This window comes from Protopterus annectens, chromosome 4.part1 (assembly GCF_019279795.1).
Source record: "Protopterus annectens isolate FY-2018-M chromosome 4.part1, PAN1.0, whole genome shotgun sequence".
Taxonomy (NCBI): domain Eukaryota; kingdom Metazoa; phylum Chordata; order Ceratodontiformes; family Protopteridae; genus Protopterus; species Protopterus annectens.
This window is the reverse complement of record NC_056734.1, coordinates 194,186,544-194,208,150: the sequence shown is the minus strand read 5'-3', so window position 1 is coordinate 194,208,150 and position 21,607 is coordinate 194,186,544. Positions and strand designations below refer to the sequence as shown.

The following is a 21,607-nucleotide window of genomic DNA, read 5'->3' as shown; positions in this document are numbered from 1 at the left end:
TTTAATTTTAGTATATGCTTCTTTACTGTACTTGTGGGAACTTGATTCAGAGAACATTAGAGTGTACTTTTAAATGTTTTGTCAGATGTAGATGATGACAAACAACCATGTAGAATTCAACGCAAATTTTTACTGATTTTTACTTCCTAAGTACTTTCTTCCAAAAAAGCAGAACATCATCAGACAGAAGTAAAAATAAGCAAATCCTTAAATGCATAAAAGTCGCATGATCAATTACATACATAATTGAGTTAATCCTCACCATCAAATCTATTACCCACTCTGATGCTCAGGATGTACTGGATTGGTAGGAATATCTTTGGCAGTTAAACTTGGAAGCTTGTCAGTATCCAGGTTTAAATGATGGAAAGAACTTTTAAGTTTTTTTTCTCAAAAGGAAACCTTTAAGACATTAGCTTTCAATTATGTATGTAAGAAAGAAGTTGATCTCCACAGTTGTACCTTCTCCTGAACATAAAAAGAAAAATAAAAGAAAATGTGTAAGGAGCCTTTAAATGTCAGACAGGCTCCTTGTTTGCTTCATCCAATGGTGGATGTTTCTGCTGTGGCCACTTGTTTCTCCGACCAGCTATCTTGTTTCCCTAGACGTCATGACATAGCTTTCCAACTAAAGACTAGAAAGTAGCCATGTCCTCTGCAGCTGTAGGTATGCCTTTGGCAGGCATGAGAGCCACTTTTGCCACTTTTTGGGGAAGGGGCAGGTGAAGGGCCCTCATGTTGCTGGGAGGGGATTGGGGATGCTAGGTCTAGCATGCCTCTGGGTCATGGATTTTTCAGGGAGAATCCACATAGTGAGAAAAACTTAGTCTCCTGTTTATATTTTTATGGACAGAACAGATTTACTGGGATTTGTAAATAACTTATTGCTGCTTTTTCCTTGCCTTCACAGTCCTTTGGCAAGAAAATGAAGAGTTCTTTCTCATTTTGACATGAATTTCCATTTAGAAAAGCAGCCAGTAATGGGGTCTCAGTCTGAGCATTCTGATTCAGAGGACAGTATAGCTTCAGATTTTCCTGCTGAAGAAATTTCTTTCACTGACTTTTTATCTAAAAGGAAAGTGGTTTTTCAGTGGGACCAGAATGAAATACTAATGGCACAGACAACGTATTAAGATTTGTTACTGCCACTAATGCCAAAAGCTGCACTTCTCAACTCTGTATTTCCTGTTTTAGAGAATTTTTGTTTTGTTCAATGCGTTAGCCTTTCTGACAGCCAACCTTCTGCTCCTAAGATGTCTGACAGATTATATAAGGTGCATCAAACACATAGGTACCGGTTTTCTTATCCTAAAGCAGATCTTTCAGTTATTTCCCTTTCTAAATCTGCTGCTGTTAAACAGGTTAGTGCTGCTAACCCATCCCTTCTGACAAAGCGGGGAAAGCAGTGGATAAGTTGGAGAAGAAAATGTATTTTTCTAGTACTTGAAGCAGAAGTTAAAAGTCAGCCTTCCTCCTTTTGAGATAAAAAAAAAGATCATTAAATGTCATCCATGTCACCTGCTAGATTACTGTCTGGCTCACAGGTAGGATGCAGATAATCAAAATAGGGGAAGTTACCTCCACAAAGAGACCAGTCACAAGTAGGGTCTCAGGATTCTGTGCTGGGGCCTCTCCTGTTTTGCATCAACCTTTCTGAAGTAAAAGTCAATACCAATGGGCTCTGGCTGACTCTGTTTGCAGATGACTGCAAGCTAGGAGCAATCATTGAATCTCCAGATGACTTAGCCACCCTGCAGGAAGGCTTGCCTCAAATAAATAACTAGAGTCAAAATCATGGTCTGAAACTAAATGACAAAATATGCATTATTGTATCATTTGGGAAGTTATATACCCCAGAGAACTATCAGATTGACAATATGCCCCTAAGAGTTTGACCCACTTGTTCGGGGTTTGGGAATTTATGTTGACCGTGACCTAACTTTTGGCCAACATGTGCCTATTGTTGTAAGAAAGTTCTTCTATATTGTACAACTTATAAAGAAAGGGATTGTGTCTAGATCTAGGAATGTCATTATCCCCTTTACTCTGACCTCATTAGGGCAATCATTAAATGTAATGCCTCATGTAGCATGTATCTGTTCGTACAAATGCAGCAACTGGAATGTCCATAGAGGTACCTTACTAAAAGGATACAAGGCCTTAACAAAATGTCCTGCATGGACCAACGCAAAGCCCTGTCACTATACTCAGTATCCTACAGACTGCTAAGAGTTTACCTTTGTCTGGCATACAAGGCATCCTTTTCTGTCATTACTGATGGATTTATTGCACATTAGCAAGTCAAATGGCATCAGAAATACTCTGTATAGGGATCTAAACCTTTTCTGCAACATCAGCAGAATGGTTTGGAGGGACAGGTATATTTCACAGTGGATTCAACAGCTATTGAACAGACTCCCCATCCACATAAAACAAAGTTCATCCCTGTCCATTTCCAACTTAGATATGTGAATGGGAAACCGAAAATCTATCCCAGTACTGCCCCTTGTATTGCTGTTGGACAGATGCAGCTTCTGAATGCTTTATCCCATGCATGGGTCCACTCAAATTATCTATGGTATGATCCCAATTATTCTCTTTAGGAGTAATGTATAATTAACCATGGGATGAGTAAGGGCAGTCACTAACCAAATGGGATAGGTTAATTCGAGCATAAAAAGGGAAGCTGTCCAGGCTTAAAATGACCCACAAGGGCAGCTGCTCAGCACTTACCTGTGAACCTATTAAATGTTTCTGTGACAGCTGTTTTTCAGGTGACTAAGCATATTTTAAAATGTTAATGATGCTGTTGCATCTGGATAGGTTTTGAGGAGATATGTTTGGCTCCATTCTCAGAATCTTCCTGCCAATGTTAAATTTGAAGTTTTAAGTAAAGAAACACTGTTTGGCCCTTCTGCAGCTGAGATTCTTAAGAAGTTTTATGAAAGGGGAGAACTGATTCAAGGAGTGACTCAGATTTTTCAATCCTCCTTTGACAGGCCAAATAGTTTTCTGTCCTCCTCAACACTTCTTGCCAGTGAGCAGTTTAAGCAGCAAGAAGATAGTAATCAAGTTCAAAAAGAGCTATGGAAAGGAAGTTCACAAAGGAAAGAAAAGGCCTTCAAAATTGAAAGAAGTTTTGTTAGTCAGCATGAGTTTCTGTCCATACTACCCCCCCCCCCCCCCACACACACACACACACCTTGGAAATCATTTTGTTTCTGAGATCTCATTTTCTTTTTTGTTATCAAATAACAGCTGGGTTCTGAATATAATCCAAATGGGGTATTCTTGGCAATCAAAGCCCCTTTCTTAGGGGATTCCCTCTTGCCCAGGGAACCCAATTTCTCTGTTTCCTCCTATTCTGCACAATATCCTATCCAAGGGAGTCATTGAACCAGTGCCTGTCAGTCTCCTAGACAGAGTGGATATTCCAGTTCCCAAACCAGAAGGATCCTGTAGGCCACTGTTGGATATTTATTTTCTAAACACTTTTGTCAGGATTTTGAAGTTCAAGATGTTATCACTTCAAAGTCTTGCACTTCTTATCCCACATCTAGCTTTCATGTTAAAGCTGGATGTGAAGGACACCTACCATCGCATTTCTGGTGTCAAGCATTTCAAGCATTTATTATAATTTGCTGCGTCTGACATTATCAATTCTCTGAATCTCCACTAAAACAGGAATATTCACAAAATGCCTAGCTCTCATCGTTGCTTATTGCAGATGTCAGGGCATGTGTATTTTTCCATATTTGGATGATTGTCTTATCTTCATAGACTGTTTATCCAGCTATCAGGCACCTCTAGGAACCCACTCAGTCTTGTTTTCAAATCAGTTTGAAGAGGTCTTCTCTCTCCCCGTCTCACAGAGTGATTATCATGGGATGTTTGAAGGACTCAGCCTTGAGAAGAACCTTTCTTCTTCCAGACAAAGTAGAAATGTTTCAGCAGTTCTTCCTGAGTTCCTCGGGTTTACAGGGTACATGAAATCAGTTATAATCATGCTGCCCTTTGCCAAACTACACAGGAGGAAAATACAGTGGTACCTTAGATCAGTCTGGATTCTGCATTGACATCCCTTGACTTTTCAGATTTTAGTTCTGGGATTTGTAAAGAGGGAGATGGGATGTTGGGAAGGCTAGATAGCTTGCAATCCATGTCTTCCATTCTCTTTTCCAAACCCCACCAGTTAGTCACCACAGATGCTTCAGATGTGGCATGGAGAATGGGATCAAAATAGTAAACATGCATGCTGTGCATACAGTAATGCAATAACCAGAAGATAAAAATAAAGGAAGTAAATGTGAATAGAGAGGGATTGCTAAAAAAACACATTTGTAAATATCACTGTAGCAAAGTGTGACCCATAAACTGAAACACAAGCTAAACCACTGGTATGCTAAAACTGGTGCCAGACCGTCAGTGAACCAAACAGTGAGGGATAAAGACAAACTTTCTTCCAGAAAAGTAAAGGAAACCTGGGTAGTCCCCATCCCCTACAGTTTAACATCCATAGAAAAACATAAAGGAATTATATTGTTGAACCTGAAATATGAAATGCATTTATCCCTAAAGGCATCAGTAATTTAGCGGTTCCTGTGCCAAACCTGTAAAACAGTATGTAGAACAAATCTGTATAAGCAGAATACTAAAGTAAGAAAAATGTAGTAATACTTTAAGTGAAAGTTTGAAAAGGGAAAAGTGCAGCGACAAGCTATTTTAATCTATTATGCCTTCTGTACAGACAGTAGTTGTTGTCTTTCGGCTTTTCCCAGTTAGGGGTCGCCACAGCAGAACTCCGGTCCCCTAATGATTGGCAGTAGATTTTGATGAACGCCGAGGTGCCAGCTCGGCGTTCAATGAAGGCACGCCCATTTACACATCTTTCGAACGCCCACCCAACCACGGGGAGGACATGCAGACTCTGAGATCTCAGAAATATAAAAGGCACTCCATCCGAGAATCAAACGGGAGAACCTCTTGCTGTGTGGCAGCAACACTACCGCTGCACCACCACGGATGTTCTGTACAGACAGGATTAACCTAAATAATTGGCTACAAATTCCAGCAATGGCTAGACTTGCTTTGTTAGATTTTTAATGTTCATTTATTTATTGTTTTTGTATTTAAAATGCTTAATACATCAACATTTTAATTCTTTAAATAAACATGTATCAAATATCCCACAAAATGTCAGTTGCTGTAGACATTCCTTTTACAAACATAGGCCATTAGTAAAGTTTGCATGTAGACAGTGTGATATATAAGCAAGGAGAGGTTAGGCATGCAAGTTGAAATATCAGTATTTGTAAACTAGTCATGCAGATTATTGGTTGGAAAATGAGAGGAATGTACATTGGATGATTTCCTCTGTCTTGTATGATACAAGGTAATTTATGGAACAGGTGGATTCTCATATTAGAAGAATTAGTATTGTTGTCTTTGTGGCACAGAGGGATGGAGTCCTGACATGGGACACAAGTGGCACAATTTTAATTAATAGGGAACCAGATCCCTAACAAGTTAGCAAGGGTGGTAAGGATATGATTGAGTGGCTTTTTTTTTTTACTTGGTCTTGTATCTAGGGAGCAGAGTTTCAAGCCAAAGATCTAACACTTCTCATTGGAGACTGACTCTTGTCCAGCGGTACCTATGTTAAATAACACACACTGACTATAAAACAGGACAAGTGGGTAGGATACAACAAAACACAATTTTAAGGAATTGTAGCATTATAGGCAGAAAGCATGAGTTGTGCATTAATTTCTGCTAACAAGGATAGGGATCAATGATGCAGTGCACAATCACTGCTGATTAAAATATCCAAGGAAGTCGCTTGCTGGATGGAAATATGTAAGTTGCTTTCCGTGGTACTACTGATGAAGACACTGAGCTGGATTCCAAAAGAGTTGTTCTCAGTGCAAGTCTGCCCTGATTCTGAAAGACTTGCTCTCAGTGTAATGACTTACTTCATTGTAAGGCCTGTCTATAAACAGATTTACACCGGTGGCCAGACACCAAAAGACTTTCTGCCAGTCTAAGCGGTCACTTAGACTGAGAACAAGTCTTCTGGAATCGAGCCCATTGTGTGGTGAGACAGTGCCATCAAAGCAGATTTAATGAACTGGAAAGCATTTATTGTACCCACTGCTGTAAGAAAAGGTTTTGCAGGAGCTCATTTTTTACCATTAACAGACATGTTTTGTTGGCAATGACTAACACTTCATTACCTTATAACTGTATACAGAAACATTTGAGCTTGCATTCATTGCTGTATGTAAGAAAAAATGACTTGCACAGGCAAAGAATGACTAATAACACAAGCAGTTGTGTGTGCATTTAGCCCGTATAACGTCTGGTTTGCTGTAACATTATAAATGCCATTAAATTTTATGTGCTATATGCAACATTGTTTAGATGCTGTTTGTGAGACCCAGCATTTTCATTATATTGCTTCATTGCTCCTTTTATGAATGCACGTTCTTCATATTTCATTGTCTTATTTTCTGTTGTTAGAGTATAACTCACATGGCCTTTTCTGTTTCAGGATGCTTTCGGGAAGCAGAGAATTCACTTCAACAGCCACTTTGAAGACACTGATGTGCTTCCTAATACGTGTAATGTCTCTATAATTGGACCTAGCCTGCAGGGTAATGTTAATGCATATATATTTATAATAGGAAATGCATTTTTCCTCTCAGTGTATCAGGATCACACTGTGACAGCAGTACCCAGTTACTGGTTTCCTAGTTTAAGGAATTTATGTTAATAGGATTTGTCTTCTTTTTTATGCCTAGTCCAATCCTATCTTTTTAATGGTTATCTTTTACTTTATAATATCCTTTAAGCAGGTGTCTAATTTCAACATGATGTCTGTTAGTAAAATGTACAGACATGTGCCCATTAATGGTACTACTCAGCTGGAGTTCAGTGTTTCATATTACATGTCATTGTGCATGAATGTGCATTATAAATAGAACACATTGTTAGAGTACAACAGATGGTCACTGGTAGCAGTTACACATACCAGATGGAATGAGCAAGAACAATAACTGAGTTTTAAACATTGCAACCTCTTAACGCATCACTCTGTGCTGTTTGAATCCTTAGGTCTTGTTTCAGAGGTATTTACTGCCCTGTTTACCTTCTGTTCACATCTCAGATCTGTTACATGCCTTCATATGACTGTATTCCCTGCACAGCAGCACTTTATTTGACCTCTTCTCATTTAATAACTACAGCATAATTATGTTACCCCCTAAAAACAATCATACATTTCTTGTTATCTAATTGTTAGAAGCAAAGTGAATAAAATAAAACTAACAGGCTTATTTATTTAGACATATTCTGTGTGAAATAGCTGACACTGTACTAAGGTGCTCATAATCAAAGAATCAAGTTTATATCGGTCATAACATAGCATAGATGGAATGTACGTGAGCAGTAAGATTTAACATCATTTCTGACGTTGTTGGATCCCCATTTTCCTCTTAATGAATATCTTGATTTCAAAAATTTACACAGAATTATTTTGTTACTGTGATAATTGTTGCTGATAGAAATTATTAGTATTCATTATGCTGTGCTATGCACTGAACATTTGTTCATGAGATTTTTTTCAGAAGTACAGGGACATTGTGCCTTGACATTGAAAACTGTAGTAACTAAAGAAAGCTTGATGTCACTGCAGAAGGCTTATAGCTTGTTCATTTCCTACTGCGTTGATTTTGCATCTAAGGATTGTTTTGGAGCAGCCTACAACAGGTGGCTAATTTGAGTAAGAATCTTTTAGAGCTTCTTTCTTAAAGCATGTACTTTTATCTGCTGGCCTTAAAAAGTTGATAAGGTCTTAAGAAGTTTATCTGAGCAAAAAAAGGATAGTATCCGCATCATTTACCTTAAGCATGCACTTTTTTCTTTTCAGACAAAAACTTTTAGGTAGGCAAGCTTTTTGTTTTCAGCATTGATGCATGCCCAGGCTTCTTGATAACTTTTTTTATTCTGAAACTAAGCATATATTATTGCTGCCTCTGGTTTTCCTGGATGGATCACTGTCTGTCTTTTCTTCAGTGGCAGTCTTCTTAGCAAATTTTTCTGTTGCATCCTGGCTTAACTACAAGCTAACAGAGTTGCTTCATGTCTAAATATATTGATTTGTCAGCCACCTTTTAGGAGCTAATGCAGCACTGCCTCCTTTCTGGCAGTATCAGAGACCAATACTCACCACCGTTGATTTTAACAAACTCATGACAGAAGTTTCTGTGAGCTTTGTGCACCAAGCTAGGCAGTCTCTAAACGATAATTCTTCTTTGCCATTGCTGTTATTGAATTAATAACTCTGTTTGTAGCTCTCAGTGGCTTACTTATTCATTTGCATTTCCTTAACTGGAAAGGAGAATTAGATCCTTCAGACCTTTTATCCCCCTGATAGGTTAGGATATATTTATACTGAAATGGCTAGCAGTAGGCTCTGTCTTTCTCTCTTTCCTGGAATATCTTGATCTTGTCTTTCCTGTTTGTGATTAGAAAAAAGTGGGATCACATTTTCATAACATTTCAGCTACCTAGTTATTCCGTAGAGGGTCCAAATGAAGAGATGACAAGTCAGCAAAAAAAAGGAGAGTAGTATTGCAGAAATGGAATTCATCAACACTCATATATAGACTGTATTTTGTATAGCATACATCATGGACAAAAGTATGTGAAAAGTTAAAAAAGATAGCTGGGTGCACAAGGCCTAGGATGAAAAAGTTCCCAATCCTGGTAGGCGTACTGGTGCCAGGACTGGAAAAAAAATGACCGTGTAGAAAGCATTCCTACAATGGGGCCAGGCCCAGGGTGGGTAGATGGCCCCCTTTTGTAGAAGGAAGTAGAGGTCCACAAAAAATCACAAAAACTGCTAGGCCAAAGAAGACCAATAAAGACAATAGGGTGGACTGTTGAGGATAAGAAAGAAATTGTGTTGTTACTATTATGCAAAAAGGCCAGAATTTCCAGACACAAGATATACAAAAAGACTGAGAGAAAGTAGAGTAAAGAAAAATACTTCCGCAAGAAAAACTGTCAGAAGCTTCAAATACAAAATTGTGATCATTAAATGCAACAGATTTGTGAAAACCATTATATAGACCAAGAAACTTTGGTCTGTTTGGAAAAAGAAACATCTTAGGAAGTGCAAAAATATAAAAAACAAAACCTAGATATTTTTGAAAAGTATAAAAAAGAAATATGGACATGGGAAAGAGAGTTTTGATATGGTGCAATATTTATGCAAACTTGAAAGCCAAATTAATCAATAAAAAAGGCAGCCCCAAAGATATTTGAAGAGAAATACAGGTAAAGGCATCCAGATATGGAATTTCAGAATAACAAAATTAGTATCTCAAAGACAGAATGTAGAAAAGAAGATTAGTAAAGTAGAAGTTAAAAAATAGAAGTTGAAGATGCCTGTGAAGTGAAGGATTTGATGTAGAAGGTCTAACATAGGTTACATCACAGCATGATGGACTGAGTCACCAAAGTAAGGAGAAACAGTAAGATCAGGAGACATCTGAAGATGAAATATGGACATGGGAAAGAAAAAGAGAATGTTAGGTAGTCCGATCTCGCCTTCATTTTTATATATGGGTTCGGAGCCGATCCTCTGCTCCGACTCGGCTGATTTACAAGCTGGAAGACTTCTGGTTGGCTCGTGGCTAAGCAGTTATCCCATGGTGCACCAGTGCAATCCCAGATCTCGTTTGCCGCGTCAAGTTTGATTGTGCTTCTCTTGGCTCTGGCTAAGTTTTTCAAAATTCTTCATATTGTATCATGTTCAGTGCTTTATTATGGTATATTTAGTATTGCTAATATATCAGGCAGTTGCTTTGCTTGCCTTTTTTGTGTGTGACTTAGTTTTCTAGTTGTTTATTGGTATCCTGTGTGCCAGTTAATTTTAGGCGCTGTTGCGCATTATTGGATTATTAGGTAGAGTTTTTGGCGCTTTTCCGCTCTTAGTCAACAGGGGCTCCTGTTGTCTTGTCTGCTATTTTGACATTGTTTGTTTTTGGCAGGGATCCGCTGGTGAAGTTACTAGGATTGCAAGTTTATTACCTGTTTTTCTTAAGAATAGAAAGTTATTGTGTCATTTACAGTTTCTCTTGTGTGCATGAGCTTTCCTTTCGGGTCTGTTTAAGTTAGAAGGCCCAGTTTCAGTACACCAGGCTAGGCCCGTTTAAGTTAGAGGACCTAGTCCTCATGTAACTCCTTTAGCTAGCTTTCTCTACATGGGGCTACGCCTGTTTAAGTTAGAGGACCTAGTCCTCTTTTCACCTGGAGTGTGTGTGTGTGTGTGTGTGTGTGTGTGTGTGTGTGTGTGTGTGTGTGTGTGTGTGTGTGTGTGTGTAGATATGTCTAAGGAAAGTAAGGAGCATAAACCCTCTGGGTTCAAAAAGTGTATGATATGCTCCTAAAAGATGTCCTTATCGGATGGCCACAGTAGCTGTGTCTACTGCCTAGGGGCCATCCACTTACAGGAGTCGTGTTTGTTCTGCCATGCTTTCTCTCCTAGAGTGTTACAGGAGAGGAAAAACAAACTCGTACTCAAGGGTCTATTGAAACAAATGTTTTGAGGAAGCACTATCCAGCTCTTTGGCTTCCTCTAAGTCTGGGAAATCAAAATCCTCAAAAAGGCCTGGTGTCTCGGAGCCACATCCTAAACAATTGAGACAATCCAAATCTGCCTCCTCAACTCCTCAGTGTTCAGAGCCGAAGGAGAGCATCATGGTGGTGTCAGAGACGGTTACAGGGGTTTCGGAACCGATCTCTGAAACAATTGATACAGCAGTTGACTCTGCTACTCGGAGCCGGTCTGTAAGCTCCCTACCGGGTCTGTAACAATTAAGTCTCCAATGCCCTCCAGGTCAAGATCCCCAACTATGTCTTCCAAGGTCCCTTTCAGAAGAAGATGTGGCGAGGGTAGTGCTGAGACTCCTGAAGTACTCTGCCTTGCCAAAATTATTGTTGGCTCCGAGCCAGTCGGCTCCAAAGCCACTTGACCCAGCTTTGCCCTTGTTGCTATTCTTCCTCCGAGCCATACTGGCCTTTCGGAGCCGGAGTGCTTGGTGCCAATGGAGGAAATGCTGGCTCCAACTCACCTTGTTGCTGCCTTGGAGCCGGGTTCGGCTCTGACACGATCGGTGCCATCCGTTGTGTCCAGGTGCCGAAGCTGTCCTGTTGGCGCCGACAGGGAGGATTGGAATCTATCTTCTTCGGTTCCGAGCCTTCCTCTCAGTGCGTCGGCCAGGGTGAGCTCAGACCCTGCATCTATCTTGGAGCCGAAAGCTCTGGCTCCGGCACCGACCCACATCTCTTAGGAGCAGGGGAGGTCTTCAGAGCCAGAGAGGTCGGCATTTGAGATGATGAGGAGCGTGCTGTCCTATTCTCCAACACCTACCACTGGCACCAGCACTCTTCCCCTGAGAGCACCCACTTCAGTCTCAGCCCCTACCCTCTCTAGAGACAGCAGAGACCCGCAGCCTGGCTCCGGCACCGACCCACATCTCTTAGGAGCAGGGGAGGTCTTCAGAGCCAGAGAGGTCGGCATTTGAGATGATGAGGAGCGTGCTGTCCTATTCTCCAACACCTACCACTGGCACCAGCACTCTTCCCCTGAGAGCACCCACTTCAGTCTCAGCCCCTACCCTCTCTGGAGACAGCAGAGACCCGCAGCCTCAGGAGCCATCGGCTGGTGGCCCCCACTCTTCCGAGGCTTCCCCGGAATATCCTTCCGAGGAGCCTCCCCGGAAGAGGTTATGTAAGAGGAAACATATTGACTCCCAGGATGAGTCTTTGACATCGGACACTGACCTTGAGGAGTCGGAAGGGTCCCCCAAGTCGTCCTCTGATGATGTCTCTTTTGTGGATATTTTAGAGATCCTTAGGCATAGGTGCGACTGGCCCACTATTAACCCTTCTGATGAAGAGTCGGTGTACCTGAAGGCTTTTGGGTCTCAACCTTCTGCCTCTTGGGTGTCTCCACCTTTTGACGAACTAATGGATCTAGTCAGTCGAAAGTTGTGGGATACTCCTGAAACCATGAAGCCAGTCCCCAGGAGACCAAATAAGTTCTTGTCTGCCCCTCCTGGTAAAGAGTTCTTGTCCAAGGGTGTTCCTGTAGATGCCATGGTGGTGGCGGCGGCCACGAAGAAGGAGTTAGCGGAGACCTCTTCATCTGTTCATCCGCCAAACAAGGAGTCTTGGCAGATGGACAGATTTGAGAGGAGTATTTTTAGTTCAGCGGCCTTTACCCTTCGATCATTGAACTATCTCACACACTTCACGAGGTTGCAGAGGGATCTCCTCAAGGAGTTAAGAGATTCCATACAAGGTGCTTGTACTGAGGGAGTTCTTGACAAATTTTCTACTCAGTTGTCCACCTTAAATTCTGTGGTTAACTTCTCCATGTGACTTATATCTTATGCTGCAGATGGAGCGAGTAGAGCAGCGGGTTCCGGAGTTGCCTTAAGGCGCCACTCCTGGATGCGCTTATGTAATTTTGTGGAACCGTTCAAGTCTACTTTCACCAACGCCCTGTTTGATGGTTCCTCATTGTTTGGTTCCAAGGTGAAGAATACACTCACTTGGTGTGCGCAAGAAAGAAAGATGCTCTCTGCCGTGGGAGTGCGTTTTACTGTCCCTTCCAGACCATATCCCAAGGGTCAAAGGGGTGGTAAAATGTGGTTCAAGAAGTCCCAGAAGGCCTTTCCTGACACACAGGGTGAATCCTCCTTCAGAGGCAGAGGAGGAGGAAACGGCAGACGTTGCCCTAGAGGCAGGGGCGGTCCGCAACATCAACAAGGCCGTGATTCCTTTTGAGGACGGCCTTATCAGCGCTCCTGATGTGGAGCCCGACTGCACTTCTCTGGGGCTGGGTGAGGTTGCATTTCTTTGTACCTAGAAGCCTGGCTAAATATCACCCAAGACAAGTGGGTACAAAGAGTTGTTACCAGAGGCTATATCGTACCCTTTTCCCTATCACCATTTGTTCTCAAAAGGATCCCAGATGTCCCACCCAATCTCAGGGATCAGGCAACTGTGAAGATCAACAAGTTGCTCGCAGAAAGAGTCATCCAGCCTGTCCCAGCAGACCAGATAGGATCTGGAACTTACTCCAGGTTCTTTTTAGTCCCAAAATGAACCGGAGATTGGAGCCCAATATTGGACCTCAGCAGATTGAACGAATCAGTGAAGAAGGACAAATTTTGGATGGTAACACTGCATTCTACACTCCCGTTGTTAGGGAAAGACTTTTGGATGTGCTTTCTGGATCTTCAGGATGCCTATTACCACATAATAAAGGACAAGACGTCCAGAAGCCATCTACGCTTCTGGCTGGGAGCCAGTCACTATCAGTTTCGCACTCTGCCCTTTGGTCTCACCACAGCCCCCAGGGTGTTGACCAAATGCATGGCAGTAGTGACAGCTCACCTGAGACGTCAGGAATTCCAGGTGTTTCCGAATTTGGATGACTGGCTCTTGACCGCCCCCACCAGGCATCTACTCATTCAAAACGGGGACGCCACGATTCAACTTTGTGCTCAGTTAGGGATCTCCATACATTAGAAAAAAATCTGCATTATTGCCCTCTCAATCAGTGATTTTTATAGGCGCAGAGGCAGACACAGTGAATATGACAGCTGTTCTCCCCACTGAAAAGACACAGAACTTAATCTCCCAAGTTCAACGTTTTCTCCCATTGCAAAAAGTCAAAGCGAAGTGGGTTCTTCAGCTCCTCGGGACTATGGCTTCCACAATTCTATTGGTACCATTAGCCAGGTTACACATGAGAATTCTCCAGTGGCTTCTGTTTTCCCAGTGGTCCTTCCAATTTCTCCCACTGAGTCATCTTGTCCTGCAAGAAGGACCTTCGTTGGTGGATAGATCACAATCATCTGATCACGGGTGCCCCCTTTGTTCCGGCCCAACCCATTACCACTGTGACCACGGATGCCTCCCAGATCGGGGGGGGGGGGCATTATCTCGGCAGGACTGTCCAAGGCACATGGCAAGAACATGAGGCTCATCTGCATATCAATGTTCTGGAGATGAGGGTGGTGCTTCTGGTGTTGCGAGCACTTCAAGACCTTCTCCCTCTAGGGACAATTGCGATACCATCAGACAACATGTCGGTGGTTTGTAATATCAGCCAACAGGGCGGTACCAGATCTTACCCACTCTGTCGAGAGGCCATGCGAGTTTGGGAATGGGCGAATTCTTCCCAGCGCTTTCTGGTTGCAATGCACATTCCAGGGACGACCAAGGTGATAGCCGACAAGCTCAGCTGGGCAATCCTAATGCCACATGAGTGGTCTCTGAAACGGGAAACAGTGGATCCGATTTTCTGGAAATGGGGACAGCCTTGCTGCGACCTTTTTGCCAGCCCAGTCAATACCAAATGCAGCAGCTATTTTCCCTCATTCCCCCTCCGGGGAGGTCTCCCAGAGACGCTGTGGCTCACGATTGGCCCATGGGACTTCTGTATGCTTTTCCTCCAATCCCTCTCATTTCCAAAGTGATTCAGAAAGCCAGTCGTCTGGGAAGCAAGTTGATCCTCATTGCTCCTTACTGGCCTTGTCAGGTCTGGTTCCCCTTCTTCGAGCCTCTCCTCCTGGACGATCCTTGGATTCTGGACCCAACTCCAGATCTATTGACTCACATGTCGGGATCGCTACACCCCTCAATCCGCACCCTCAAATTGACAGCATGGCTGCTCCAGTTCCATCCATAGTCAGGCTTCATGATGTATCATCTTCAGTGTCACATATTCTTATGTCCTCCCATAAACCTTCAACTAGGAGGCTGTATGGCAGTAAATGGAAACGATTTTCTATTTGGGCACAGAGAATAAATGTAGATCCATACACTGCTTCTATCCCTGTGATTCTGGATTTTCTTTCTGAGCTTTTTCAACAAGGATCTGCCACTGTCACTATTAGAGTCCAATTGGTGGCGATTTCTCATTTTTATTTAGGTTTTCCAGATATCAATTTAATGTCTCATAAGCTATGCAAGACCTTTTTGAAAGGAGCCACTCTGTTGAGGTCACCTCTGCAAGAACCAGTGGCTTCTTGGGATTTAAATTTTGTGTTGTCCAAATTGACTTCTCCACCCTTTGAACCTACCCACTCATCGTCTCTAAAATTTTTGTCTTGGAAGACCTTGTTTTTGGTAGCTATCACATCAGCTAGACGGGTATTGGAGCTTCAGGCCTTGTCTATTAAGCCACCGTATTTGATTTTTCACAAAGACAGGGTGTCATTACGTACTAATCCCTCCTTTGTTCCCAAAGTTTGTTCTAATGCTACTTTAATCCAATCAATAGAACTTCCAGTTTTCTTCCCTAACCACTGTAATGCAGCTGAATACTGTTTTCATCAGCTAGACATTCATAGACAACTACGTTTTTATCTACAGCGGACTAAGGCTTTCAGGAAATCAGATCAGTTGTTCATTTCCTTTTCTGACTCTAGATTGGGCTTACCAGTTTCTAAAGTGACACTATCTAATTGGATTTTCAGTTGTATAGCCTTTATCTATAGCTTAGAGGGCAAATCTTTACCCTACAGGATCAAGGCTCATTCTAACAGGTCGCTGTGTACCCTCTGCAGCCTTTCAAGCCAAGGTACCATTTGATAATATTTGTGCAGAAGCTACGTGGGCTACCCCTCACATTTTTATTACACATTACAAACTGGATTTGACATCCAGGGGAAGAGCATCCTTTGCCTCCACGGTGCTCAAGAGTGTTTTCCAATGAGCCACCCAAGAATAAGGCGCTAGGGACGCTGTCCAATATGTAAAAATGAAGGTGAGATCGGACTACCTAACATAAAGAAGTTATGTACTCACCATAACGTTCCATGTTGGTAGTCCATCTCACCCTTCATTTTTATCAACCTGCCCTCCTGTCCCCATCCTGGAAGATCTGGAAGTAATAATTTGGTTGCCCCTGGTTGGAGACCCTTTTGTATTGGTTGTTTTTATGGTTATTTATTCTAGTGAGCAGCAAACAAGATCTGGGGATTGTACTGGTGCACCATGGGATAACTGCTTAGCCACGAGCCAAGCAGAAGTCCTCCTGCTTGTAAATCGGCCGAGTTGGAGCAGAGGATCGGCTCCGAACCCATATGTAAAAATGAAGGGTGAGATGGACTACTAACATGGAACGTTATGGTGAGTACATAACTTCTTTTTTAATATGGTGTAATATTTATGCAAAGGAGAAAGCAAAACTAATCGATACAAAAAGAGATGCACTAAAGATATTTGAAGAGAAATACAGGCAAAGGAATCTGGACATGGAAAAGTTTACAATGCAAAAAATAAGAAGGCAAAGGAAAAGAAGAAAAGATTAGTAAAGCAGACATTAGGTTATGGAATACATACAAAGTGAAGGATTCAGTGTAGAAAATCTAACTGAGAAAGCACCACAGCAGTATACAGTAATGGACATCCAAATTAAGGAGAAACCAGTGGAACAGGAAGCAACTGATCAGTTGCCATATGAAGATATGTTGGAGCCTTCCACAGAAAACCAGTATAAATGTTCACTTGAAGATGGACAGCAAGGGAAGGAACAGGAAACTGTGATAACTCTGGCACAGTTAATGTTGAGGAGCGATAGGCCAGTGAGTTCCCATATGACAGAGCAATGGATGACACAGGATGACATTGAAGAGAATGTGCTACAGGAAGATGCTATAGAACTTTCTATAGAATGCCTGCAGGAAATGGAGAACAAAAAATGTGTCCTCAGTTTAGAAGAAAATAAGCTAAGAGAAGAGTTGCTTGATTTAATAGAGATAGATTTATTAAGATCAATGAAAGAAATAGACTGCAGAATGTCAATAAAACACAAAAAAGTCAGAAATTTGATAAAACAAATGAACACTGTAATTAGGACTGGCCATAGAGATCCATGCAATATAACAGAAGTAAACAGGATATATTACTGTGCAGATAAATTAATAACAGATAAAATTCTACCACTAAAACACAGGGTAGTATGGGATAGGAAGGCGAGAAATCGAATACCATCACAGAAGTATCGAATAGAGAAAACTGTAAAGCAGTTAAGACAAGAAGTGTCACTGTCAGAAGAGGGAACAGATCAACAAAAATTCTCAGAGCGATGGACATGAAAAAAGCAATGTGCAGGATTGTAACGGATCAGGATTTGTCTTGCACTGTTGCAAATAAACTAAAAATCTCAGCACAGGTAGAAAAATGTAAAGGAAAAGTACAAAATAAGCAATTTATTGATGACCCCAAAAAGTTGTATAGAGAATTGGGAAACAAGGCAAAAGGAATTGAAAGACCAACCAAAAAAGAAGAAATAGATACATTTTGGAGAAATTGCTATGAAGATCCTGTGGAACATAAAAGATGCTAAATGGATGGAAGAAAGAATAAGAAGTTCAAAGGTACAGGATATGAAATGAGATGAAGTAATGGCCATAGAGATATTGAAATAAAGTTAAGAAAAGCCTCTAATTAGAAAACCCCAGGCCCAGATGTAGTACCTGACTTCTGGTTAAAAGTATTAACATCTTTGCACGAAAATTTAGCCATAAGTAAAAAGTATTTGTATGTGCACCCAGAGCAGACACCATCCTGGTTAACAACAGGAAAAGCAATACTCCTACTTAATAGTGAACCTGCAAGTTATCCCAAAAATTATAGACAATTTGCTGTCCGACAACATATAAACTATACACCAGAAGTGATGCCGACAGAGTTTATAGTGATTTAGAAGAAAATTTGATCATGGCAATAGAGCAAAAGGGTAATAAAAGAAAGTTGTATGGAACAAAGCATTATTTTTTGCTAAATAAAGTCATAATGGAGAGCTGTAAAAAGGGGAAGAATCTTAAGTCTGGCATGGATTGACTGCAAAAAAGCATTTGACAGTATTCCACATTCATGGATAAAAGAGTGTTTAAAAATGTGTAAGATACACTCTACACTGATCGATTACATTACAGTGACCATGAAACAGTGGCACACCACTTTGCAGTTAAGCCACAATAAAGGGCAAATTATTATTCCAAGGATAAAAATTAAAAGGAAGATATTCCAGTGTTGACTCCCTGTCACTGTTACTATCCTGTCTTGCTCTTAATCCATTAAGCTGTCTGCTTAACAGATTAGGCCATGGCTATAATTTGGCTCCTAGAAAACAAAGTTTAAAGACTTTTTTATCTTCTCTTTATCAATGATTTAAAACTGTATAACTCATCAGATGAACTGAAAGCACAACTGCAAGTAGTCAAAACTTTTTCTGATGTAACAATGTAATTTGGTCTTAATAAATATGCAAAAGCAATCTTTAAAGCAGGCAAACTGCAGCACCAAGAAAACAGTTTGGGACAAGAATGTGATATAAAAGAACTTGAGCAAGAGGGAGTGTATAAATATTTGGGAAGTGATGATCAACAAAAAACATTAATAAATGCAAATAAAACTTAGGAATATTTTAGAAGACTTAAATTAATTCTGAAAACAGCATTGACATCTAGAAACAAAATTCAAGCTATAAACCAATTTGGTTCATAGGTAGGTACTAGGCTATCGTCTCAAGAGCCTAAGTAAGCCTAGTCAACAAGGTTCCCTGGCTTACGCCACCCAAGAAAGGTATTTTCCTGTGCCCCTGTTGAGCAGAGCCACAGAAGTGATCCCCGGGGTGTATTTCCTATTTCCCATCCACTCATCAGGATTTTTCTTGAAGAGTGCTAATGAGGAACTTTGCTTGACATAGATGGGTAGCTTGTTCCAGAGTATGGGAAGTATCTGGGACAGGAATCTATCCCTCCAGCATGTCCTGTTTATTGTGGTGACAAGGTTTAGGTCCCTAGAGCATGTAGCTCGGAGGGATTGGGATTTCTTTAGGTGTAGCATGTCCAACAGCTCTGGGTTTGACATAGCTTTATATGTTAGGCAGAGATCACCTCGGAGTAGGCGATATGCTATGGAGTAAAGCTGGAGTTTTTTGAGACGGTCAGTGTAGGGCATCTGTTTGAGGCCAGTAATCCTCTTTGTGAGGTACTTCTGTGGCCTTTCCAGCTGCTGCAGATGTCTTGTGAGGTACATTCCAAAAGGGGCATTGTACTCTATAATGGGTCTAATGAGTGTTGAGTAGAGGGGAACAATGACCTCTTTTTTTCCTGGATGAGAACCATTTTGTGATGAGGTGTGACACGTAGAAGGATTTCCTGATTACTGTGGCAATGTGATTATCAAAAGGAGAGACTAGTGTCCACCTGGGTCCCAAGGTCTCTTATTACACATTCGGCGTTAAGTAGATTGCCGCCTATGTAGTAGTTTATGGGTACTGAGTTTTTACCAAAGGGGATGACAATGCACTTTTTAGCATTGAGCTTGAGGCCATGGCTCTGACACCAGGCATCTGTCTCAGTGAGACCCTTCTGTAGGATGTCCACATCATTTGGGGAATCGACTATGTCTCCTAGTTTGCAGTCATCTGCGAACTTCATTAGCCAAAGGCCTTCTGTGTTAGCCTGTACTTCAGAGAAGTAGATACCAAACAGGAGAGGTCCCAGGACTGAACTCTGTGGTACTCCACTTGTCACTGGTTTGAAGTCAGATTTGGAGTCTGTAACTTTTACAGTGCAGGTTCTGTCAGTGAGCCATTTGGCAACCTAACTTGTGATGTAGGGATTTATACATAGTTTAGTGAGTTTAGCTATAATTCCAGAATGGGGGATGGTGTCGAAAGCCTTAGCGAGGTCAAGATAGGCTGTGTAAACCACCTTACCCTCATCTACGGCTTTGGTGACTGCCTCAAAGAAGTCGATTAGGTTCAGGAGGCATGATCTGCCTTTCATAAACCCAAACTGGGTGGGTCCAGAGTTTGGAGGTTACCAATGTCTTTGTTTGAGTTCCATGATGATACGTTCTATGGCCTTACAGACCAGGCTCGTCAGGCTAATAGGGCGATAGCTCCCGGGATCAGTGGTGGCTCCCCCTCTGTGGAGTGGGATATCTGTTGCTGTGCGCCATTCAGTGGGCACAAAGCCTGACGTGAGGCTATGATTGAACATGGTGCTTAGATGGGGAGCCAGTTCTTTCTGAAGTTCGTGTAAAACGCAGCCTGGAATGTTGTCCAGTCCCATGGATGCTGTGTTTTTGGCTTTAGAGAGTGCAGCTTTTACCTGCGTAGTTGTGATTACAGGGACTCTGCATTCTTCCTGTATAGATATGGGCCCTTTAGGAGGTGAGAGGGGGGTGAAGTTAGCACTGAACCTATCTGCCAGGATGTTGGAAATATCAGTTGGTTCTGTGATTTTCATGCCATTGTGCTGTAACTCGGAGCAGATCTGGGGTGTTGCCATTGAGATTGTTGGCATAGCTATAGAATGCTTTGTCGTTGTCCCTAGAATCAGTGGCAATTTTGTTTTCATAGCTAGCTTTGTAGGATCTTATAATGGATCTCAACTTCTTACTGAGGCTGACCAGGGAGCTCCTCCACTCATGGGATTTTATGCTCTTTTGCAACAGTTTCTTCCTTCTGTTGTAGAATTTTTTATGGCAGGGGACCACCAGATTGGCTTCCTTTCTTTGGAGGATAGCGTCTTGGTTCTGTTTGGGATAGCATGATCCATACACTTGTGTAAGTGCTTATAGAGCGCATTTGTGTAGGATTCAGCAGTCATAACTGTATTGTCCATCTGCATGGGTGTCATGAAGTTCACCACTTCTGTCTTAAGAAGCATGAAGTTGGCTTTGGAGAAATTTTTTACCGTGGTTTCCTTAATTGGGGGGGTGGGGGTGGGATGTGGATATCTAGGGTGATTAGCTTATGGTCGGATTTGACCAACGGGGAGTTGACTTCAGGTATGGAACACCGGTCACTCATGTTGGTAATGGCTAGGTCTAGGATATTGTTGCCCCTGGTGGGGGTGTGGATAAGTTGATCCAGCGCATTGGAATTTATGTATTCCAGAAAGCGTTGAGCGAAGGAGTTGGTACATGAGTAGTTTTGCCAGTTAATGGTGGGGTAGTTGAAATTGCCCATTATTAGGGTGTTTGGTTGAACCCTAATATTTTCCAGTATATCAAGAAAAGAGGAGTGGGAATCCTGGGGCATGGTGGGGGATCTGTAGCAAGCTACAGTTTGGATTGCAGTTTTGCTCGGAGTTGGTTGCACTTGGGTAACCTCGGATGCATTATGCTGAACAACTAGCCTGGAGGTGTGGATATCCTTAATGAATATGGACACACCTCCACCTTTGGTGTTCCAGTCTAGGTTAGGTGGCCGAAAAGTGTGGTATGAGTTATAGCCTGGTAATGCAGGGGTGCTCTCTGGAGCCTTGAACCAGGTCTCAGTTACTGCACAGATATTGATGTTCTCCATTTTAAGGAGTGCCTCGAGGGAGTGTATTTTGAGATTTAGATTTCTAGCACTGAGTAGCATTACCCTCAGTTTTTGATATCCTGCTCCTGTTACGGTGGTGAATTTGTCATTTGAACCTTGCCTAAAAAAGGCACTATAGGGGAAGCAAGAGCCTTAGCCAGGATCCGGAATCCCAGGGGTGACAGGTGCAGG

General features: G+C 41.9%; 1 protein-coding gene across 4 annotated transcripts in view; it reads left to right on the top strand.

Moving 5' to 3' along the window:
- SCLY (selenocysteine lyase) overlaps positions 1-21,607 on the top strand; it is a 999,372-nt gene that overhangs the window by 885,083 nt on the left and 92,682 nt on the right. For all 4 annotated transcript variants that reach the window (XM_044070098.1, XM_044070095.1, XM_044070096.1 and 1 more), the window contains one exon: positions 6,551-6,653. In XM_044070098.1, the coding sequence (XP_043926033.1) occupies positions 6,551-6,653 (103 nt within the window). The remainder of the gene's footprint in view (positions 1-6,550; positions 6,654-21,607) is intronic.